Source organism: Rhinopithecus roxellana, chromosome 16 (genome assembly GCF_007565055.1).
Source record: "Rhinopithecus roxellana isolate Shanxi Qingling chromosome 16, ASM756505v1, whole genome shotgun sequence".
NCBI lineage: Eukaryota > Metazoa > Chordata > Mammalia > Primates > Cercopithecidae > Rhinopithecus > Rhinopithecus roxellana.
The window spans coordinates 113291724-113317370 of NC_044564.1; the positions used below are offsets into that span (position 1 = coordinate 113291724).

General features: G+C 35.5%; 1 protein-coding gene across 3 annotated transcripts in view; it reads right to left on the reverse strand.

Moving 5' to 3' along the window:
- Window positions 1–25647, reverse strand: part of SHOC1 (shortage in chiasmata 1) — a 107822-nt gene that overhangs the window by 67939 nt on the left and 14236 nt on the right. For 2 of the 3 annotated variants that reach the window (XM_010361341.2, XM_010361340.2), the window contains 3 exons: window positions 8324–8477; window positions 7701–7812; window positions 5925–6078 (listed from right to left, as the gene is read on the reverse strand). In XM_010361341.2, coding sequence (XP_010359643.1) covers window positions 5925–6078; window positions 7701–7812; window positions 8324–8477 — 420 coding nt within the window. Of the gene's footprint in view, window positions 1–5924; window positions 6079–7700; window positions 7813–8323; window positions 8478–8781; window positions 9217–25647 lie in introns of those variants that run through there. The other variant, XM_010361342.2, reaches the window with a different exon arrangement.

Sequence of the window (25647 nt, forward strand, 5' to 3'; positions counted from 1 at the left end):
TCTGTCACCCAGCCTGGATGGAGTGCAATGGTGTGATCTCAGATCACTGCAACCTCTACCTCCCAGGTTCGAGTGATTCTCCTGCCTCAGCCTCCCAAATAGCTGGGACTACAGGCACATGCTACCATTCCTGGCTAATTTTTGTGTTTTTAGTAGAGACAGGGTTTCACCATGTTGGCCAGGCTGGTCTCAAACTCCTGACCTCAAGTGATCCACCCACCTCGGCCTCCCAAAGTGCTGGGATTACAGGTGTGAGCCTCTGCACCTGGCCGTATGTCTTCTTTTGAGAAGTATCTGTTCATGTCCTTTGCCCACTTTTGGGGGTTGTTTGCTTTTTTTCTTGTACATTTGTTTAAGTTCTTTGTAGACTCGGGATATTAGACCTTTGTGAAATGGATAGATTGCAAAAATTTTCTCCCATTTTGTAGGTTGTCTGTTCACTATGATGATAGTTTATTTTGCTGTGCAGAAGCTCTTTAGTTTAATTAGATCCCATTTGTCAATTTTTGCTGTTATTGCAATTGCTTTTGGTGTGTTCATCATGCAATCTTTGCCCATGCCTATGTACTGAATGGTATTGCCTAGATTTTTTTCTAGGATTTTTATAGCTTTGGATTTTACATTTAAGCCTTTAATCCATCTTAATTCTTGTATATGGTGTAAGAAAGGGTTCCAGTTTCACTTTTCTGCATATAGCTCACCAGCTCCCCCAGCACCATTTATTAAATAGGGAGTCCTTTCCCCATTGCTTGTTTTTGTCAGGTTTGTCAAAGATCAGATGGTTGTAGGTGTGTGGTCTTATTTGAGTTCTCTATTCTGTTCCATTGGTCTATGTGTCTGTTCTTGTACAAGTAACATGCTGTTTTGGTTACTGGAGCCTTGTAGCATAGTTTGAAGTTGGGTAGTATGATGCCTCCAGCTTTGCTCTTTTTGCTTAGGATTGTCTTGGCTATTTGGGCTGTTTTTTGGTTCCATACAAACTGCTTGCCTGTTGTTGGTGTATAGGAATGCTAGCAATTTTTGCAATTGATTTTGTATCCTGAGACATTGCTGAAGTTGCTTATCAGCTTAAGAAGCTTTTGGGCTGAGAATATCTTATTTTAAATCAATGCATTATCATTAATTTTATAATATATGCATTTCAATCTTTTTTATCAATTAAAAAAGGCTATGTCTCAGTTCTCCTATTTTTAAAATAAGAAATTTAGAATATTTTTTCACCAAAACTTTCTCCCTTTCAAACAGATTAATCTAATTAAAGCTGAGATCTTGGGGATCTTAGAGATGTCTAAGATCTTAGCTTTAATTAGATTAACCTATGTTTCAAATGAGGTTATAATTGATTTCTTTCAAAATTATCTGGCTTTTGTTTCAAGAAAGCAAGGAACACATATATTAGTTCTCCCTCTAAATCCTATAGAATGACAGTAGCCAGCTATAAAATACATAAAGTGAGGAGAAGGGGAAGAAATATTCATCTACAGTTCAGCGATATTAATAGAATGCTAGGAGATAAAAATAAAATTTAAAAACTAGTATATAAAGCAGAATGGAGTTTTACTTCTAGCAATAGCTCCTATTGGACCAATCTTCCTGTAGATAGCATTTATAACTCTCAACAAAATATGTAAAATGACTATCTGAAGGTCCTACAGTCTAAAGCATGCAGAAATGGAAAGCGAATTGATACTGAGTAAATTTCCCATTTTTACAGCTTTTCACTTGAAGGGATGACATATTTGGTACTAGCTGGGTCAACTAGAACTTGGATAAAAATCTACAGTCTTATTATCTTGAAGAATTAGAGGACAGTTCTACCTAAATTAGAGTTCAGGGTTACCACAGCAGCTGGAAGATAAAGGAAGAAAACCAGGAATGTAGAGGGCAACAGAGGAGGAGCCCCAAACTCTATGTATAAACTCTGCTTAATAAATCTCTGGATGATCCCTGAACTACACATGTATGGGGCAGATTGAAAGCATATCAGCTAAGGTTATATAAAGATTTCAGCTCTTTCCCACCATAGTAGAGACAAAGTTTATAGTTTGAGTTCAGCCAAGTTAACAGCCTATTAAAACAAACAGAGAAAGTCAACTCTCTTCAAAGGAACATAGCAAACTAGTTTCTGTAATGTATCAGGTGCAATGTCAGGATACAATCCAAATACATTTAGTAAAATGAAAAAACAGGAGCATGTGACTCATTCTCTACAAAAAATATGTTACTGGACACTAACCATGAGATGACTCAGATTTTGAAATTAGTATCCAAAGATTTCAAAGCAATAACAACATAACATAGTAATCACTGTGCTAAAGGATGTAAAGAAAAATATGGTTGTAATGAATGAGCAAATAGTCTCAGCAGTGAAAGAGAAACTATAAAAAAGAACAAATGGAAATTTTAAAACAATATCTGAAATAAAAAATTCACTGGATAAGCTTAACAGAAAATTAGAGGTGACATAAGAGTCAGTGAAATTGAAGACAGAGCAACAGAAATTACCCAATCTGAAAAACAGTAAGAAAAAAATTGAATAAAAATGAACAGAGGCCAGGTGCAGTGGCTCATGCCTGTAATTCTAGCACTTTGGGAGGCCAAGGTGGGAGGATCACTTGAGCCCAGGAGTTCAAGACCAGCCTGAGCAACATAGTGAGACCCCATCTCAACAATAAAAAAAGAAAGAAAGAAAACATGAACAGAGCTTCAGTGACTGTGGGACAATTTATCTACCTAGTTTTTTTAAACTATATATCTTTGTATTTTTGTCATAAAATATAATTCTGTGGTAATCAAGAACTACTCACAAAGCAATAAGCTTGCTCAGTTGCCTTCAATGATGAATTCCACTAAACATTTTTTAAAAATCAACATCAATTATTTAGTCACTCCTAAAAATAGAAGTAGAGTGAATGATGCTTAAGTCATTCTATGAGGCCCATATTATTCTGATACCAAAACCAGACAAAGACATCACAAGAAAATAAAACTACAGACCAATATTTCTTATGAATATTGACACAAAATTAATAATCTGGTAAAAAAAAAAAAGTGGGATTTATTGCAGTAATGCAAGGTTGATTGAAAATCCCAAACTCAATGTAATATACCATATCAAAAGGATAAAAAAATTTTAAACCATGATTATTCAATAAAAAATAAGAATTCTAAAATTAATTTAAAATCCCCAACAAAATACTAGTAAATTGTATTTGACAGCCTATTACAAGGATTATATACCATGATCAAGTGAGATTTCTTCCCCCCTGAGATGCAAGGATAGTTCAACATATGCAAATCAATAAATGTGATACACTACATTAATAGAATGAGGGACGAGAACCATATGATCATCTCAGTAGATGCAAAAGGGCATTTGACTAGATTCAATACCCTTTCATGATAAAAACTCTCAAAATATTAGGTATTGACAAATACTGCCTAATATTACCACTTCTATTTAGAATCTAAAAAGCCAAACTTATAGAAACAGAGAATAGAAGAGTGGTTACCAGGGGCTAGGGTGTAGGGGAAATGAGGAGAAGTTGGTTAAAGGGTATAAACTGTCAGTTATAAGATGAACAGGTTCTAGAGACCTAACATACAGCATGGTGACTATAGTTAATAATAATGCATTGTACACTTTAAATTTACTAAGAAAGTAGATCTTAAGTATTCTCATCACATACAAAAAGTAACTATGAGCTGATGATATGTTAATTACCTTTTTTATGGTAAACATTTCACAATGTATATGTACATCAAAATATGTTATATACCTGAGATATGTATAATTTTGTCACAAAAACACTTCCTTAAAAAATTCAAGTAATCCCAAAGGCAGAAGAGGAGGAATTGAGAAACAAAAACAAATGAGACAGCTTATAATTCAATAATAAAAAGAAAAATAACTCAACTAAAATGGGCAAAGGATCTGAGTAGACATTTCTCCAAAGAAGATATACAAATGGCCAACAGTATGTGAAAAGATGTTTGACATCCTTATCCATCTGGAAAATGCAAATTAAAACCACAATGAGATATCACTTCACACCTAGTAGGATGGCTATAAAAAAGTTATATAATAACAAGTTTTGGAGAGGATGTAGGTAATTGGAACCCTCACACATTGTTGGTGGGAATGAAATAGTGTAGTTACTTTGGAAAACAGTCTGGCAATTCCTCAAAAAGTTAAACATAGAATTACCATTTGATCTAGCAATTCCACTCCTAGGTATAGATCCAAGATAAATGAAAACATGTGTGGACAAAAACGTGTACATGAATGTTCACAGCAGGATTACTTTTAAGCTAAAAGGACAGCCTAAGTATCTATCAACAGATGTACAGACAGACAAAATGTGCTATGGCCATACAATGGAATATTGTTTAGCCATAAAAATGAAGTACTGATACATTGGATAATGTCAATAAATTTGAAAATATTATGCTAAGTGAAATAAGTCACAGATCACATATTATATGATTCCATTTTTATTGAATGTTCAGAGTAGGCAAATCCATATAGTTTTCCTTACACTTTAAGCATGGGAAATAGGAAGGGAGTTATGGCTGGAGATACCCCTGTGGCAGGCAACTTTATTGCTGTACTAAGCAGTTTTATTGTTATCACAACCCAAAGGTAGCTGGAACACTGCCTACCCCTGAACTTTCAATAGTGTGTATAACTTTCCTTGTTAGAAGTCCTCTGTGGCAGTGACTCTGTTTTACTTAGTACAGCAGCCAAGTCAAGTGAAAGTTGGGAGTTTAACAGTATAATCACTCAGTAAAGTCATTTGTTGTCCTTTACATTAGCATTTATGGAGCTGAGATTTTTGTCCTGCCAATAAGCCTATGGCCCACCCTGCATTTTGAGATCTACTATATTTGCAAGTTCTGGTATGGAGTTGATCTACTTTACCAGGTTGGCTTTTCATTCCCTTGCTTTGATTTGTAGGCTGAACAATAAATCCCTGATTTAGTTTTAACTGTAAGAATTCCTTCAAGTCTGTGGTCTGTTCATGGCAAGTATCCCTGTTCTCAATTGACATCACAGATCCCCCTTCCTTTCTTCCATGATATTATATATCTTCGATCATTTTAAATGAAATTTATGAGAGGGCAGTTAAATATTTGGGCTCATACTGTCATTAAAAATAACTCAATAATATTTACTAAGACTAAATGGGATGAAACCACCTCAGTTTTAAGTTATGACTCTCCTAGTCATCGACTCCACAAATCCTTACTCTGACTCTTTATTGTGAGCCTCTCCATAGTTAACTATTGTCAGTATAGAAGTTGATAATCTTTTATTGTTTATAAGAAAACAACTCTTTAAAAAATGTGTATAGTCATAGGTGTTTTAGTTTTATTTGTATAATTATCTTGAAATGGTTAAATTTCAGAGAAGTTTCAAACCTGGAAGTCATATAAAGAGAATGACGGCTGGGCATGGTGGCTCATGCCTACAATCTCAGCACTTTGGAAGGCCGAGGCGGGCAGATCACCTGAGGTCAGGAGTTCAAGACCAGCCTGATCAACGTGGAGAAACCCCGTCTCTACTAAAAATACAAAATTAGCTGGGTGTGGTGGTGCATGCCTGTAATCCCAGCTACTCGGGAGGTTGAGGCGGGAGAATCGCTTGAACCCAGGAGGTGGAGGTTGCGGTGAGCCGAGATCTTGCCATTGCACTCCAGCCTGGGCAACAAGAGCGAAATTCTGTCTCAACAAAAACAACAACAACAAGAAAATGACAGTAAGAAAATAATCTCATCAAAAGTAATACTGAGATTTCAACATGTAACTTTCAGAACATTTTTACAAAATCTGGAGGTTCAGAAAAATTTTAATAAACAAGAACCTATGTAACAAACATTCTTAAGTGTTTTTTACAAGTAATACATTTTAAAATTAAGTCTCACCTCTTTCGAAAAGCTTTTCACTTTCATCTACATAGTTTATTATTTCTGGCTCTAGGTTTAATAACTCCTTCAGTTCTGAGAGTGATGGAATATCAATTTCTGGTTTGAGGCTTGGAGGTATTAAGAATTCATACTCAATAAGAAAACTTGATGGCTGAAAAAACATAGTTTAAAAAAGTTTTTAGGGAGGCTTTCCAAATAAATATTTTTGAAATCATAAGTGGATAAAGTTTGCTTAAATGACATACCAAATTTTAAACTAAATCCACATTCAAAATTATTAAATCTATATATACTTTTAAAAAAACCAGAAATGTTGCAGCTAAAAAGACGTTCTATTATAAGCAATGATCTGAGTATTGTATTTTATGGTCACTCATTACATTAGTGATGTACAATATCCCTAGATGCAGAAATAGCTTCTTTTTGGCTAATAGCAAGTTGTAAACATTTTAAATTAAAAACAGTCACTGCAGTAGATAAGAGATAATAAATGGGGAGAAGTGAAAGAAGATCATGGAATGCAATAGATCTTTACTGTGCACCATGGAGTGTTTCTCTTTCATTCCAACAGAACTTGACTCCTCAACAAAAGAGATTAAGTCCACAACTCTCAGGGTTAACATGGCAAGCAAGAGGTACTAGAGGAATGGGACCTATTGGTGAATTAACATTTTTACCATCATGTTAAAATTTTTATTGTAAGGAAACCCCTTAAGTGCTTTAAGTCCATTAAAATCCCCAAATATAAAACATTTTACGTTGTCCTAAAAAAAATGTTTTTTGTTCATTTGTTTGTTTGTTTTGAGATGGAGTCTCGCCATGTTGCCCAGGCTGGAGTGCAGTGGCACAATCTCGGCTCACTGCAAGCTCCACCTCCTGGGTTCACATCATTCTCCTGCCTCAGCCTCCCGAGTAGCTGGGACTACAGGCACCCACCACCACGCCCAGCTAATTTTTTGTATTTTTAGTAGAGAAGGGGTTTCACCATGTTAGCCAGGATGGTCTCGATCTCCTGACCTCGTGATCTACCTGCCTCGGCCTCTCAAAGTGCTGGGATCACAGGTGAGAGCCACCACACTCGGCCAAAAAATTGTTTTTTAAAGTAGCTTTATGAATGCATCTAATCAATATGGGCCTAGATTTCTGAGCTTATCCAACTGCAAAAAGTTATTGCACTCTCAACAGCTAGAATTCTTTACATACTGATATTATAACCATTTTGTGTGCTATTGAAACTAAATGCATCTTTAAGAAGTTTAGCCTTTAATATGCAAAAAATGCTATCATCCTTGTTAAACACTGGCAGAAAACTAAAATTCAGTCTTGGACCATCTATATTCAAGAATACTCTCACAATATTCTCATTAGCTCAAGTACTATTTTTTGTGTATAACTCACAAATCAATATTTCTAGTTCCAGTGTCAATTTTTAAACTAGACATGACTACTTAATTTCCTATACCAGGTATATTGATTAGAATTATTGGAAGAGATTTTAAAGTTCCCTATGACTGGCCTGCACACCAGACCAATTAATCAGAATATATTTGTGTAGAACTCAGGCTTCAATATTTTTTTAAACTATTCAGGTAATTCCAACACACAGCCAAGCCTGAGAACGACTATTTAGAAGGAAATTTGACTTCTTAATTGATAGATGTTCATTCAATTATAAAATATTTTTAATCAGACAATTGTAGACAATGTATATTACAAAAATTTTACAAAAATGTGCCTCACTACTAAAATATTATTGAAAGCCAGTATTACAACCTCATTTAAACGTGTTGTATCTTCTAGTTTCTCCTGACAAAAGTTCACTTTATCCATACAAAAATCTTCTTTCACAAAAGCTTCCAAAGTTTCTTGAAGAGAGAAACATTCCCTTAAAAAAAATACATTAATTAGTGTTTACTAAAAGCAAGTCACACACTAAATGTAGCCAACCAAAACACATAATCACTAAAATTAAAGTTGAGGTAAAACAATGATAAGAATTATTGGCTGGGTACAGTGGCTCACGCCTGTAATCCCAGCACTTTGGGAGGCTGAGGCAGGTGGATCACCTGAGGTCAGGAGTTCAAGACCAGCCTGGCCAACATGGTGAAACCCCGTCTCTACTAAAAATACAAAAATTAGCTGGGTGCAGTGGCGCATGCCTGTAGTCTCAGCTACTTAGGAGGCTGAGGCAGGAGAATCGCTTGAGCCTAGGAGACGCAGGTTGCAGTGAGCCAAGATTGCGCCATTGTATTCCAGCCTGGGCAACAGAGCAAGACTCCGTCTAAAAACAAAACAAAATAAAATAAAACATTATTGATAACATCTAAGCTTGTGATCATACAAAAACATTTTCACTTCTTAAAAATATTTACCGCATTGGTCAATTAAGTAAGTACCTGGAAAAATTAACTTCTGTGAAGATCTGTCCTTTGAAATCTAAAAGAGGATCCTTTACCAAAAATAGTTTTAGTCTACTCAAGAGAGCATGCAAAGTTGGTAGGTGTTTTCTATTACTTACAAAAAGTATTCCTTTATCATCAATAAATAAATCTGAAAAGAAATAAGAAACATAAAGGAATAAGAAAAAAACTAAAAGTTATCCAAAGGGATCTAGATAGTTAATGTAATCAGTCATTAGATACAGTTGGGTTTCTCAATCACATTTTAAACTCTTCAGTTCTTCATTTTACTGTGCATATAGGGCATGTAGCATAGTACTGGAACAAAGACAAAAGTACAATAAATTTTAATATTATCTAGGACACTGAGTAGCCAAATATCCCAAAAGAGCTGTAACAGCTAATACTTTATCAATAAAGATTAATCAGTGGAGGAAAATATCTTATGGACTTACACTTCAAAATAGCCAGGAGTAGCCTAAGCAAAATTTTAAAGAAATAAAAGTATTTGACTTCTGCTGACCTTGGTCTTCTCTGCATCATTTTACCTCTTAATATCTCCAATTCATCCCCCAGAGTCTCTGACATGTAGGGAATGGAGATGGTCTACAGTGCCTACAACTTAGACTGATTCTATTATTCTCAAGTTATTCATACATGGTTGCTATAAAATTATTTACAGTGAAAGTTATATAGCAAAGAATCTACTCAAGGAGTATGATACAGCTTATGTATTAAGAAACACTACTGCTAACAGTTAATTTCTGGAATACATTTCTCCTCTTGGTCTCCACCCTGCCATGTATGGGTTTCTTTGAAATCTTGGCCAGTTGTCTAATAGCTTTAACAGTTTCTAAGTCACAGGAAGGAACATAAAACTTGCCCCCAATTCTTCAATAAGTTTTTGAGTAGAAAGAGAAAAAGAAAAATATAAGCTCAGATGAAGAACTACTCAAAAAGCCAACCTCCCAAAAAAGAAAGCCATCCTGAAGGGAGCAATGGTTTCTTGTTCCAGGTATTGACTTTTTGGTTAAGTGATGCTGAATGGCATGAGAAAATAAGAGTATGGAGTTTTCAGGTAGTAATGTCTCCCACGGTCAACTACATAATTGGTATGCAGGCAGCAATGGAACATCCCTTTGCTTGGTGCTAACTTGATATGCCTTAAGAGAACTTGTGGTATGAACTAGCCTCCTAAGAGATATTATTTATCTGAACTTAAGTTCCCAACAATCTCATGGCCAAAAGCTTCTCATGACACACCAAAGGAAGTTAGTCAATCAATTCCATGTCTAAGGAGGGCTTATCTGAGACAGTTAAATATGATTTACTGGTATAATCCATTCTGTAAGTATTAATGAAATCACATTAATAGTAAAAACCCAAACAGCATTAGTTTATATCCTATATCCACCTTCTGCTTCTAAACAGATCCTCCAGCCATCTTCCCTATCTAGGAGCCTCATTCTGGTATTTCTGGAACTAAATGGCTGACATCTGAAGTCAGTTATGTGCTCTTGTTTTCCATCCACTTGTTTTTAATGAAACCACTTGAGGGCAGCATCACACCACAACCAATGTTCTTTGTAATTCTACCAAGATCGTTTACAGCAAGAGTGCCACTTCCTTACCTTCTTAAGTCATACAGCATGCCCTGGAGTTCTTATTTTACTACAGCTAATATATGTACTATACAGATATAAGGAGACTGTTTTCTTCTATTGTAGAGGAATATTAAATTGTCACCAGGAAACAAATGTTTGGCTAGTTAACTATGAATAGAAGCAGAAAAAGGTCTACTAACATGAAAGAAGAGAGGTTTATTCTTTACAAAGGACACTTTTGTCTCCCTAGAAAATTCAAGATAATGAAATGAAAACAAAAGAGTTCACTAAGCAATCTGATAAAAATTATACAATTAATGGTTTCTTTTAATATGTAAAAACTTCATCATAAAAATTAATGGAAAAAACATAAAAACACCAATTTGTGAACTATCAAGGACTAAACATAAAAATATTCAGAAAGTGTATGCAGGAAATGATAAAACTTTATTGAAGATCTTTTTTAAAAAATTTGAAAAAAAAAGCAAGATAAAACACTTTCCTAGCTAGAAAGACTATGAGTAAAATTTTAAAGGATCGCATTACCATTTTAAGAGGTCTGTTTTAGAACTTGGAAAAGTGATTACAAAGTAAATCTGGAAGAATATAGTTAAGAGAGTAGAAAAAAATAATAAAATAGGAGATTATTAATATATATTATAATTATACATTAAATAGTTAAAATTATATGATACTGACACAATAATAGGCAAAACAGATCATAATAGAAAATCCAGAATGAATTCTAATGTGGTTAAGGATTTAATATATAATGTGAGTGGCATTTCTAATCAGTGGGAAAGAAAGGACTATTTCATAAATGATATTGGGGCAATAGTCAAAACACTTGAAAAAAGATTTTTTATTCCTACTTTTAAACATACATCAAATTCTAAAATAAAATTTATACCTTCAGCTGGGCCTGGTGGCTCATGCCTGTAATCCCAGCACTTTGGGAGGCTGAGGTGGGCAGATCACTGGAGGTCAGGAGTTCGAAACAAGCCTGGCCTACATGGTGAAACCCCCTCTCTACTAAAAATACAAAAATTAGCTGGGCTTGGTGGTGGGGGCCTGTAATCCCACCTACTCGGGAGGCTGAGGCAGGAGAATCACTTGAGCCTGGGAGGCGGAGGTTGCAGTGAGCCGAGATCACACCACTGAACCCCAGCCTGGGCCACAGAGCAAGACTCCATCTCAAAACAAACAAAAAAACAAACGAACCAACTAACCAACCCCAAGTACCTTCAAGAAAATACAAATAAGTATTTATCTAATTAAGAAAGAATTTTCTAAGTATAAAAGGAATCAAAGAAACCATAAAAGAAAACAATTGGCAAATTGATTAGCTTCAAGTTAAATATATTTGGAGTTAATACCTTTACATATAAAGATAAAATATATGTCAAAATATAGACAAAAGAGAAAATCATTTCACAAAATAAAAAGATGCAGATGGCCAATAAAGACCAGTAATTCTATTAATTTACTTTTTTATGCCCAGCTTGTGAACAACAGAGATCACCAGTAATTGTAAAGATGCAAGTAAAAATATAATTTTTTTGCCCACCACATTGGTTTAAATGTATTACCACAACATCAGCAGTAATATATTCAATGATGATAATGCTGGCATAAACAGGGCATTCTCATACCATACTAGTGGACATATAGCTAAAAAAGCACTTATACTAAATAGTTCAATTTCTAGGAATTCATGCCAAGGAAATAATTGGAAATAAGAATACATATTTATCTACATATTTGCAATTAAAAACATTAGTGGTCTCAAATTTGGAAATGTGTGATACATACATAAGATTAAAAACTGCAGTCATTAAAAGCCATGCTTTTGTCTAGCATGGTGGCTCACACCTGTAATCTCAGCACTTTGGAAGGCTGAGGTGGGAGGATTGCTTGAGCCTAGAAGTTTGAGACCAGCCTACAAAAAAATTAAAAATTAGTCAGGCAGGTGGCACAGCTATGGTCTCAGCTACTTAGGAGGCTAAGACAGGAGGATCACTTGAGCCCGAGGGTTTCAAGGCTGCAGTGAGATGTGATTGCACCACTATACTCCAGCCTGAGAAACAGAGTAAGACCCTGTCTCAATTAAAAAGAAAAAGAAAAAGGAAAAGACATGCTTTTGCAGAAAACTCAAGCATAAAATAAAATATTCCCAAGATCATGTTAATATTTAAAAATAATATCATGCATATATAGTATGATCACAATAGCAAAACAATTTATCTTTGACTTACAGAATTATGAGTTTTTACTAAAGGGACATTCTATATATTTAAGATGTAGATATCTTAACCTACGTAGAAAAACATAAAATTCAATCCTCATTCACGATTAAAAGCTGTTATCAAACTAGGAACAGAAGGAATCTTCCTCAACCCACAAAGGAAATGCTTCTAACATTTCACCGTTGAAAATGACATACACATGAAATGTTAGAAGCATTTTCTTTACCATCAGAAATAAGATAGCAACCATCATGGCTTCTACTGAACAAAGTTCTAGAGGTTTTAGTCAGCATAGTCAGACAAAAAAAAAAAAAAGATGTAAATATTGCAAAGGAAGAAATAGCCATCATTTACAGACAATATGATTATATATATTAGAATTAGTAATTGGAAATACCATGAGAGTTTAAGAGGTAGATAAATATGATAACACTATAAAAATCAACTGCCTTTTCTTATATACAAGCAATAAACAGAAACTTTAATTTAGAAATATAAATAGTAACGGCAGCTAAAATAGAGTACTTATGGATAAATCTTAGATATGTAACACATTTCTGAAGAAAATAAAAAATATATAAAAATAAATGATATATAAAATCTTTATGAAGAAAAATTTTAACTTTATTGAAAGACATTAAAGACCTCAATAAATGAACAATAGGAGATTCAGGAAGAGAGAACAAAAGAAAATAATCATCAAAGAAATAATTCTAGAAAATGTCTTAAAACTGAAGTGCATAAGTATCTACATGGAAGGATACACCATGTATCAAGCCTAATATATAACAGTAGACCCACAAAGCACACACCATTGTGAAATTTCACAACACTGGAAGAAAAATATCATTAAAATTTTCAGGATGAAAAGATCTTATAAAAAATATTTAGGAATCAGAATGGCACTGGACTTCTCAACAGCAATACTGGAAGCTAGAATCGAATGGAACAATGCCTTTGAAATTCTGAGAAAAAAATATAATCTGGAATCTATAACTAGTCAAACTTCAATTAAATGTGAGAATAGATTTAAGACTTTTTGGATATGGAAGTTAAAAAAAAAAATTTACTACCTACATTCCTATTCTCAGGAGGCCATGAATAGAAGTACTCTACTAAAAGGAGGGAATAAACTGACTAAACTGGCAGCTACAAGATTGAAGAAACAGGAGGCCCAATACAAGAAAGAAGTGAACAGAATCGTCAGGGATGATGATGATAATGACTTGTTCTAGAACTAAAATCCCCAAAGATAAAACTATTGGTACACTTGATGCTTCAACGCATTAAGAGGAGATTTAGACAAACAGGGGAGAGTTTCAGGATCAAGTTCTATGTACCAAATACATAGAAAACAAAACAAAACAAAAAACCAGAAAATCTGCATTAACTTCACAGAGTACAGTAATCTCCTCTTATCTAAGATTTTAGTTACCCCCAGTCAACTGCAGTCCAAAAATACTATATTGAATGGAAAATTCCAGAAATAGACGATTTATACCTTAAATTGCACAGTGTTGTGAGTGGCATGATGAAATATAGTGCTATCCTGCTCAGTCCCACCGAAATGTGAATGATCCTTTTGTCCACTGTTTCCACACTGATATGCCACCTATTCATTTGTCACTTAGTAGCTGTCTCAGTTATCAGAACGATTGTCCCTGTATTGCAGTGCTTGTGTTCAAATAAACTTTGTTTTACTTAATTCTCCAATTTTATTGTTAGCTATTTATTGCTGTTAATCTCTTACTGGGCTTAATTTACAAATTAAAATTTATCACTAGTATGTATGTATAAGAAAAAACATTGTATATATTGTATAGGGTTTGGTACTATCAGTGATTTCATGCATCCACTGGGTATTTTGCAATGTATCCCCTGTGGATAAGGGGGGACTATTGTAAAAGAAAGAAATTACTGAATAACACAATACTATTTTCAGCTACAAATAGTATTTAAGGACTCACAAGTCTGTAAATACAGAATACTGTATAACTACACTGGGAGAGTATAAAGTTATAACTACACTGGGAGAGTAGACCATAGGAAGTGTGGGGGGACGTGGTAGTGACGGTGTAAAAGAGTGAGGACAGCGACGTCTTTACTTTCATGGTGAGAGGTCAATATATAAAGTCTAAAACTAAAAACATCAGGAAATAGCAGTATAAGCATGTCATACAGATAAATAAATGACAAAAGGAATATAGTTTCTTTTCAAACTGTTTCAAAGAGTTGAAAGTGGTTGCCTCTAGAGTGAAAAAATAAGGGGTGGTTGATGAAGTCAGGAAATTACTGCTTTTAAGAAAAGTGTTGGCCATGCGTGGTGGCTCACACCTGTAATCCCAGCACTTTGGGAGGCCGAGGTAGGCAGATCACCTAAGGTCAGGAGTTCAAGACCAGCCAGGCCAAAATGGTGAAACCCTGTCTCTATTAAAAACACAAAAATTAGCTGAATGTGGTGGCGCATGCCTATAATCCTTGCTACTTGGGAGGCTGAGGCAAGAGAATCGCTTGAACCCGGGAGGCAGAGGTTGCAGTGAGCTGAGATCATGCCATTGAACTCCAGTCTGGGCAACAGAGCAAGACTCCATCTCAAAAAAAAAAAAAAAGTGTTATACAACCATTTTAATTGATGGTGTGGAAAATATAAAATGACACAGAAAAGTGTTTATAAAATCTAAGTAAAAAACACACTAAAAAGCATACAAATATTACCTTTGGCTGAATATAACAAAGAATTATACCAAAGATTAAAACTCTGGGTTTTGGCTGGGCACAGTGGCTTACGCCTGTAATCCCAGTACTTTGGGAGGCCAAGGTAAAAGGATCACTTAGGCCCAGGAGCTCGTGACCAGACTGGTCAACATGGGGAAAATCTGTCTCCACTAAAAATAAAAAATTAGCTGGATGTGGTGGCATATGCCTGTAATTCCAGCTACTCAGGAGGCTGAGGCACAAGAATCACTTGAACCCCAGAGGCAGAGGTTGCAGTGAGCAGAGATGGCACCATTGCACTCCAGCCTGGGCGACAGGGCAAGACTCTGACTCGAAAACAAAAACAAAAACAAAACAAGTTTGACGATATTTTCAGGAACCCAAGTTCTTTCCATCTTTCTTTTTGTACTTTTATATTTTGAGGTAAAATATGCCTATTAAAATTTACTATCTTTACTTTTTTTTTGAGACAGTCTCACTCTGTCATCCAGGCTGGAGTGCAGTGGTGCGATCTCGGCTCACTGCAACCTCTGCCTCCCAGGCTCTCCTGCCTCAGCCTCCCGAGTAGCTGGGATTACAGGCACGTTTCACCACACCTGACTAACTTTTGTATTTTTAGTAGAGGTGGCCATGTTGAGTAGAGGTTCACCATGTTGGCCAGGTTGGTCTCATTATCTGCCTGCCTCGGCCTCCCAAAGTGCTGGGATTACAGGCGTGAGCCACCGCGCCCAGCCCATCTTTACTATTTTTAAGCGTACAGTTCAGTGGTAATAAATACATTATGAAGCCGGGCGCGGTGGCTCACTCCTGTAATCCCAGCACTTTGGGAGGTCAAGGCGGGCAGATCACAGGCCAGGAGATCAAGACCATCCTGGCTAACACGGTGAAACCGTGTCTCTACTAAAAATACAAAAAATTAGCCGGGCACAGTGGCGGGCGCCTGTAGTCCCAGCTACTTGGGAGGCTGAGGCAGGAGAATGGCGTGAACCCGGGAGGCTGAGCTTGCAGTGAGCCGAGATCGCGTCACTGTACTCTAGCCTGGGCGACAGAGCGAGACTCTATCTCAATAAATAAATAAATAAATAAATAAATAAATAAATAAATAAATAAATAAATACATTATGTCCTTTTCCCCCCCCATCCCCCTTCCTTGCTACCCTTCCCTGCCTCTGGTAATCACCATTCTACTCTCTAACTTCATGAGATTCACTTTTTTAGCTTCCACATGAGTGAGAACATACAATATTTGTCTTTCTGTGCTTGGCTTATTTCACTTAACATAAAGGCCTCCAGTTCCATTCATGTTACTGAAATGACAGAATTTCATTCTTTTTTGTGGCTGAATAATATTCCATTGTGTAGATATACCACATTTTGTTTATTCATCCACTACTGGGCACTTAGGTTGATTACATATCTTGGCTATTGTGAATAAAGCTGCAATAAACATGGGAGTGCAGATGTCTTTTTGATATAATTTCCTTTCTTTTCCAGAGTGGAATTGCTGGATCATATGGTAGTTCTATTTTTGGTTTAGCTGAGAAGTCTCCATACTGTTCTCCATAGTGGCTGTTCTAATTTACATTTCCACAAATGCTGTATAAGAGTTCCCCTTTCTCCACATGCTTGCTGGCATCTGTTACTACCTTTTTGATACAAGCCATTTTAACTTGGGTGATATTTCATTGCGTTTTTTTGTTTTGTTTTGGGGTTTTTATTGAGATGGAGTTTCACTCCTGTTGCCCAGGCTGGAGTGCAGTGGTGCAATCTTGGCTCACTTCAACCTCCACCTCCTGGGTTCAAGCAATTCTCCTGCCTCAGCCTCCAGAGTAGCTGGGATTACAGGTGGCCACCACCACACCTGGCTAATTTTTGTATTTTTAGTAGAGACGAGGTTTGCCATGTTGGCCAGATTGGTCTCAAACGCCTGACTTCAGGTGAACCGTCCAGCTTGGCCTCCCAAAGTGCTGGGATTACAGACATGAGCTACCGTGCCTGGTCAGCTCATTGTGGTTTTGATTTGCATTTCCCTGATGATTAGTGATGCTGAGCATTTTTTCATATATCTGTTGGCCATTTCTTCTTTTGAGAAGTGTCTATTCATATCTTTTGCCCATTTTTAATTGGATTATTTGCTTTTTGCTATTCAGTTGTTTCAGCTCCTTGTATATTGTGGTTATTAATCTGTTGTCAGATGGATAGTTTGCAAATATTTTCTCCCATTCTGTGGGTTGCCTCTTCACTTTATGATTGTTTCTTTTGTTGTGCAGAAGCTTTTTATCTTTATGTAAACCTATTCATCTATTTTTGCTTTAGTGGCCTCTGCTTTTGAGATCCTATACAAAAAAATCTTAGCCCAGACCAATGTCCTGGAGCATTTCCCCAGTGTTTTCTTCTAGCAGTTTCATAGTTTCAGGTTTTAGATGTAAGTCTTTGATCCATTTTTATTTGATTTTTGTTCATTGTGAAAGATAGGGATCTAGTTTCATTCTTCTACATATAGTCATCTAGTTTTCCTGGCACCATTTATTGAAGACTATCTTCTCCTAATTGTATGTTCTTGGTGCCTTTGTCAAAGATGAGTTAGCTGTAAATGAGTGGATTTATATCAGGGTTCTCTATTCTGTTCCATTGGTTTATATGTTTGTTTTTATGCCAGTACCATGATGTTTTGGTTAATAAGGCTTTGGAGTATATTTTGAAATCACGTATTGTGATGCTTCCAGCTTTCTTCTTTTTGCTCAGGATTGCTTTGGCTATTTGAGGTCTTTTGTGGTTCCATTTAAATTTTAGGGTTTTATTTTTCTATTTCTGTGGAGAATGTCTTTGGTATTTTGATAGGGATTGCACTGAATCTAAATTGCTTTGGACAATGTTGCTATTTTAGCAATATTAATTCTTTCAATGCATGAGTATGAAATATTTATCTTTCCTTTTTTGTGTGTCCTCCTCAATTTCTTTCATCAGAGCTTTATAGTTTTTCTTGTACAGGTCTTTCACTTCTTTGGTATTTTGATAGGGATTACATTGAATCTGTAAATTGCTTTGGATAGTATTGTTATTTTGGCAACATTAATTTAGTAATATTCTTTCAATTCATGAGTATGAAATATTATATCTTTCCTTTTTTGTGTCCTCTTCAATTTCTTTCATCAGAGTTTTATAGTTTTTCTTGTATAGATCTTTCACTTCTTTGGTTAAAATGATTCCTAGGTATTTCATATTTTTTGTAGCTATTGTAAATGGCATTGATTTCCTGATTTCTTTTTTAGATTGTTCACTATTGGTGTATATAAATCTACTGGTTTTTGTATGTTAATTTTTTTTTTTTTTTTGAGATGGAGTCTCACTCTGTCACCCAGGCTGGAGTACAGTGGTGCAATCTCAACTCACTACAACCTCCGCCTCCAGGGTTCAAGTGATTCTCCTCCTTCAGCTTCCTGAGTAGCTGGGATTGCAGGTGCACAGAGCCACACCCAGCTAATTTTTGTATTTTTAGTAGAGTCGGGGTTTCACCATGTCAGGCTGGTCTCAAATCCCTGACCTCAGATGATCCACCCACCTTGGTCTCCCAAAGTGCTGGGATTAGAGGCGTGAGCCACTGCATCCAGCCGTATGTTGATTTTGTGTTTTGCAACTTTACTGAATTCATTTATCAACTCAGTTTTTTTGGTGGAGTCTTTGGGTTTTTAAAATTTTTCTTTCTAAATATTATTTTAGGTTCAAGGGGTACATGTGCAGGTTTGTTACATGGTAAATTGCATAAATCCTTGTTTTTTCTAGCTATAACATTATGTTATCTACAAACAAGGCTAATTTGATTTATTCATTTCCAATTTGAACGCCCTTTATTTCTTTCTCTTGCTCAATTGCTCTGGCCAGGACTTCACGTTTTATTTTGAATAAAAGTGGTGAAAATGGGCATACTTGTCTTATTTCAGTCCTTAGAAGAAAGACCTTCCATTTTTCCCCATTCAGTATGAAGTTAGCTATCATATACAGCCTTTATTATTTTGAGGTATGTTCCTTCTATACCTATTTTGATGAGGGTTTTTATCATAAAGAGATGTTGAATTTTATCAAATGCTTTTTTCAACACCTATTGAAATAATCATATGGTTTTTCTTCTTGATTCTTTGAATGTGATGTGTCACATTTAATGATTTGCATACGTTGAACCATCCTTGCATCCCTAGGATGAATCCCACTTTATCATGGTGAATGATCTTTTTAATGTGTTGTTGAATTCAGTTTACTAGTATTTTGTTGATGATTTTTGTATCTATGTTCATTGTTAATATTAGTCTGTAGTTTTCTTTTTTGTTGTTGTGTCTTTGTCTGGTTTTGGTATCAGGGTAATGCTGGCCTTGTAGAATGTGTTTGGAAATACTCTCTCGTCTTCAATTGTTTTGAAGCATTTAAGTAGAATTAGTATTAGTTCTTTAAATGTTTGGTAGAATTCGGCAGTGAAGTCATCAAGTCCTGCGCTTTTCTTTGATGAGAGACTTTTTATTATGGCTTCAATCTTATTACTCATCATTGGTACCTTGTTCTATTTCTTCATAGTTCAAACTTTTTTCCTTTTTTGACATAGGGTCTCACTCTGTCACCCAGGCTGGTGTACAGTGGCATGATCACAGCTCACTGCAGCATTAACCTCTCAGGCGCAATTAATCCTCCCACCTCAGTCTCTCAGGTAGCTGGGACAAGCACATGCCACCACACTTGGCTAACATTTTTTTTGTAGAGATGAGGTTTCACCATGTTGCCCAGGCTGGTTTTGAACTCCTGACCTCAAGTGATCCACCCACCTCAGCCTCTCAGAGTGCTAGGGCACAGGCATAAGCCACCATGCCTGGCCCATGATTCAATCTTGATAGGTTGTATGTGTACAGGAATGTATCCATTTCTTCTAAGTTTTCCAATTTGTTGGCATATAGTTGTTCATAATACTCACTAATGATTCTTTGTATTTCTGAAGTCTCAGTTATTATGTCTCCTTTTTCATTTCTGATTTTATTTATTCGGGTTTTCTCTCTTCCTACTTAATCTAACTAGAGGTTTTATCTTTTCAAGAAACCAACTTTTCATTTTGTTGATTTTCTGTATTATTTTTTAGTCTCAGTATCATGTATGTCTGCTCTCATCTTTATTGTTTCTTTCCTTCTACCAATTTGGGGTTTGGTTTGTTCTTTCTTTTCTAGTGCCTTGAGGTGCAATGTTATTTTATTTGAAGTCTTTCTACTTTTTTGATACAGGTATTTATTGCTATAAACTTCCCTCTTGGTACTGGGCTCTTGCCATATCCCATAGTTTTTGGTATGTTTTATTTCCATTTTCATTTATTTGTTTCAAGAAATTTTAAGAGTTCCTTCTTAACTTTTTCACTGGCCATTTAAGAGCATGTTGTATAATTTCCATGTGTTTGTGCATTTTCCAAAGTTCCTCTTGTTACTGATTTCTAGTTTTATTTCATTGTGGTCAGAAAAGCTACTTGATATTATTTCTATTTTTAAAATGTTTTCAGATATATTTTGTGGCATAAGATATGGTCTATTCTGGAGAATATTCCATGTGCTGATGAAAAGAATATGTATTCTGCAGCACAAAATACACGGTATGAAGTTAGCTATCATATGGGTGAAATGTTCTGTAAATGTTAGTTAGGCCTCTTCTAGTGTGTAGTTCATGCTCTTTGTTGATTTTCTGTCTGGATGATCTGTCCATTACTGAGAATGGTGCATTAAAATCCACTACTATTATTATATTGCCGTCTATCCTTTTAGATATATTAATGTTTGCTTTATATACTTGGGAGTTCTGGTGTTGTGTGCATAGATATTTATAATTGTTATATCCTCTTGCTTAACATGATCATCTTTGTCTCTTTTTACAGTCTTAGATTTGTAGTCTATTTTATACAAGTATAGCTACTCCTGCTATTTTTGGTTTCCAGTTACATGGAATATGATTTTTCACCACTTCGCTTTCAGTCTATGTGTGACTTTACAAGTGAAGAGAGTTTCTTGAAGGTGGCATATAGTTTGGTCTTGTTTTTTTTAATTCCTTCAGCCACTCTAAGCCTTTTATTTGGAAAATTGAGACCATTTACATTCAGTGTTACTATTAAGTAAAGACCTACTACTGCCATTTTGTTGCCCATTTTCTGATTGTTTTAAGACTCCTTTCTTTCCTACCGTATTCTTTTGTGGTTAAGTTATTTTCTCTGGTAATATGTTTTAATTTGGTATTTTTTATTTTTAGTGAATATATTGTAGGTTTTTGGGCTGTGGTTACCAGGAGGGTTACAAAAAACATTGTATAGATATAAAAAGTTATTTTAAAGAGATAATATTTTAGATTACAAAGAAAGGAATAGAAACAAAGACAAACACACAGACACACAAAATGATACATTTTGACTAAGTTGTCTGGATTTACATATTTTAATATTATATCTCTTAACAGGTTGCTATAGTTATTGTTTTTGATTGGGCTTCATACTAGAGTTATGAGTGCTTACACACTACAATTATTGTAACAGATTATTCTCAGTATTCTAGAGAATTCTTAAAATTAAGTATTCATGTACTTAATTTTACCAGTGGATAACTAAAGAAAAGTTTTCTTTTCGTATGTTAATTTTTTTTTTTTTCCTTTCAGACTGAAGTACCCCCTTTAGCATTTACTGTAAGATGATGGGTCTGATGGGGGTGAATTCTCTGAACTTTAGTGTTTGGGAAAGACTATTTCTCTTTCATATTCAAAGGGTAATTTTGCTAGATACAATGTTCTTGGAGGGCTTTTTTTTCTTTGAGCACTTTGAATATGTTGTTCCACTCCCTCCTGTCTGTACGGTTTTTCATTGAAAAGTCTGTTACTATAGAATTGGAGATCCTTTGTATGTTATTTGCTTCTTTTCTCTTGCTGGTTTTGAGCTTCTTTTCTCTTGCTGGTTTTGATCTTCTTTTCTCTTGCTGGTTTTGAGCTTCTTTTCTCTTGCTGGTTTTGAGCTTCTTTTCTCTTGCTGGTTTTGAGATCCTCTCTTTGTCCTTGACCTTTGAGAGCTTGGTTATTACATACCTTGGGGTAGTCTTATTTGGGTTGAATCTCTTGGGTATTATCAGACCTTCCCGTACTGGAGATTTATATCTTTCTCAAGCTTTGGAAAATTTTGTATTATTTCTTTCTACCCCCTGCTTTGCTCAGCTCCCTTTTGAACATCAAGAATACTTAGATTTGGTTTTTGAGGTAATTTTCTATATCTTGTAGGCAGTCTTTGTTCTTTCACTTTCTTTTTTCTTTTTTCTCCTCTGACTGTATTTTCAAATAGCTGGTCTTTAATATCACTGGTTCTTCCCTCTGGTTGTTCCATTCAGATGTTGAGCGCCTCTAATGAGTTGTTCAGCTCAGCAAATGTATTTCTCAGTTCCAAAATTTGTTTGAGTTTTTAAAGTTAACTTTAAAAATTTAACAAATTCTCTTTGTTAAATTTCTCCAACAAATTTCTGAATTGCTTTTCTGTATTATTTTAGAGATCACTGAATTTCCTTAAAACTGCTCTTTTGAATTTTTGGTCAGAGAGCTCACAAATGACTCTCTTGTTAGGGTCAGTCACTGGATTTTTGCTTTGTCTTTTTGCAAAGGTCGCATTTCCCTGTTCAGTGTTGTTTCTTGTGGATATATGTCTATGTCTTTGCACTGAAGGATTGGTTATTTATTCCAGCTTCCTCTGTTCAACTTGTCTTGGTTTTTATTGGATATATTTTCTTAGCAAATCTTCACTAATATTGCCTTTTCTTGGCTATAGGTGGTATCTTAAGCCCAGGTTTGCCTTGCCTCTAGTGAATGGTCAGGGCACTGTCTTCTCTAGATGGGAGAGTCTGAAAAACATTATCCCAACAGTGACAGAAGTCTGGCTAGAGGTTCGTGCTCAAGGGACCTGTGGCACAAATTAGCTGCTGTGAATCGGCTCCTTTGCCTGGAAAGGCTGGGGAAGGTAGCCCCTTCTCCCCTCTTTGTCTCTCCTTTCAGGCAGTCATGATGCTTTCCATGGGTTAAAGAAAGAACAGTCTCCTGTCAGGGAATCCAAGATGGAGGGAAAGCTAGTTAACTATTCCACTCTCATTTTTTCCAGCATAGAAACCATGAGTTGGGGGAAGATTTTCCATGTGGTTGTTGTCAGGCAGAATGGGCAGGGTGGGGCATCATGGATGTGGAAGTTGGATTCTCCTACCATCTGCTTGAAGTTTTTTCACTTCTCTGTGTCCCTAGGATCTGTCTCATCCTCATATTTGAGATGTGAGTTGTTGCTAGTGAAAATCTGGACATTGTATATTCGTTTTTGGTTTTCTGTATGAGCAGTGAAGCCAGCTTGCTTCTGTGCCACCATTTTAAACCATAAGTATGATTACTGCTTTTTATTATAAACTTTAACAAACTATTTGACTCTCTAAACTATATGCATATGCAACTTTATTTATTTTATTTTTATTATTTATTATTATTTTTTGAGATGGAGTTTCACTCTTCTTGCCCAGGCTGGAGGGCAATGGTGTGAGTTCGGCTCACTGCAACCTCTGCCTCCCAGGTTCAAGTGATTCTCCTGCCTCAGCCTCCCAAATAGGTGGGATTACAGGTGCCCGCCACTACGCCCAGCTAATTTTGTATTTTTGGTAGAGACAGGGTTTCACCATGTTGGCCAGGCTGGTTTCGAACGCCTGACCTCAGGTGATCCACCCGCCTTGGTCTTCCAAAGTGCTGGAATTACAGGCATGAGCTGCTGTGACTGGCCTAACTTTATTTTTAAGAATAAAAATAAAAGCTACATTTATATTTGCTTGTATGTTCCCAGAATATCTAGAGGGATGCTTAACAGTTTCATGTATTAACAATATGGGAACATTGTAGAAAAATTAGTAAATATCAATAAACCAACAACCATAAAAGACAACCAGCAACTGTTTTATGTTTTAAAGATATGTGTTTTGAAATTATAATTTAGTAATTATTTATAATTCTTATAAGACATAGCATATTTAGAAATCCAAAAATATACTATGTTTCTTTTGATTTAGACAATAAGACCAAAGTATCTACAAATCTGGCAGCAATTGATATAATTGCAAAGAAAATAAATAAAATTGAAAATCTAAATTTATAAAGTGATGTCCGGTGACACAGGATACCTGAGGAAATACAGGATATGGCATTTGGCAAATTCAAGCATACTTTCTGTCAGTCAGTAGTTGATTCTAGCTGATAGTAGCTTCTAGTTTGCCACATTTATAATAGCTATGTTTGCGTAACCCATTAGTTTTTACAAGCCATCTCGTTAAATATACTTATATAAACTTACATATATTAGTTTATCCCCACAAAATTATTTAAAAATAGAAGAATAAATAAAAGAAATAAATTATAGAAGAAAATTTAAAATCATAAAAATTTTCTTTGTCTCCAGACAGGGTCTCACTCTGTTACCCAAGCTGGAGTGCAGTGGCATGATCATGGCTTACTACAGCCTTGAATGCCTGGGTTCAAGCAATCTTCCCACCTCAGCCTTACAAGTAGCTAGGACTATAGGAGTGCCACCACACCTGGCTAATTTTTTAAAATCTTTATGTGGAGATAGGGTCTTGCTATGTTACCCATGCTGATCTCAAACTCCTGGCCTCAAGTGATGTTCCACTTTTTAAGAGTAGACTTGGACTGAAAACTCAAGTCTTCTGACTCCAAATTCAGGTTCTTTCTACTATATCATGCTCTCAAGTTTTAGTCCTTAATACAACTAATCTCTATATCTCTTCCAACTATAAGAGAAATTTCTCTCTCTATATATATCATCGCACAGCTATTTGCCAATACTAAAATTTTTATACATAATTTATATATCTACATAAAAATAACAGTAAAAAAATCAAATTATTTTTCATGTTGAAGCTATAGCATTTCTTAAATGATAGTAATAATTACATAATAGAACCTTAAGTTCTATAATTAAAAAAAAGAATAGACTGTTATACATACAAGAAAGGCAATCCTCAGCAAGTTTTTACATGGTTGAAAGAATTCAACACCCTCTAGTAAGATGAGACATTTGGAATCAAGTTTGAATAAAATATACTTTTATTTTATTTTGTTTTATTTTATTTTATTTTTTTGAGATGCAGTCTCACAATCTTGGCTCACTGTAACCTCCGCCCCCTGGGTTCAAGTGATTCTCCTGCCTCAGCTTCCTGAGTAGCGGGATTACAGGTGCTGCCACCATGCCTGGCTGATTTTTGTATTTTGAATAGAGATAGGGTTTCACTATTTTGGCCAAGCTGGTCTCAAACTCTTGACCTCAGGTGATCTACCCGCCTTGGCCTCCCGAAGTGCTGGGATTACAGGCGTAGTAAGCCACCATGCCCGGCCTACTTTTAATTATTTTTGACAGTATGTTTGTAAAACTGAGTATATTTCTTAACTTAATACTGGAACTATTCCATCTCCACTTTGAACCTTGTTTTTGCATAAATTAGATGAGATTGAAAATATTTATTATGTTGTAAAAACTAAAATATAATAATCACTTCATAATATAGTAATTTAATATTACACTGGATTGCTATATCATGGGATCTGTAAAAGATGCCAATATCATTATAGCAGTATGTTGAAGGCACACTATGATCAAATCTCTGCAGGTTGTTTTGAGGCCCAGACAACTTAAACTAAAAAATTACCCAACTTACAAAGAGGATTAATATGAATG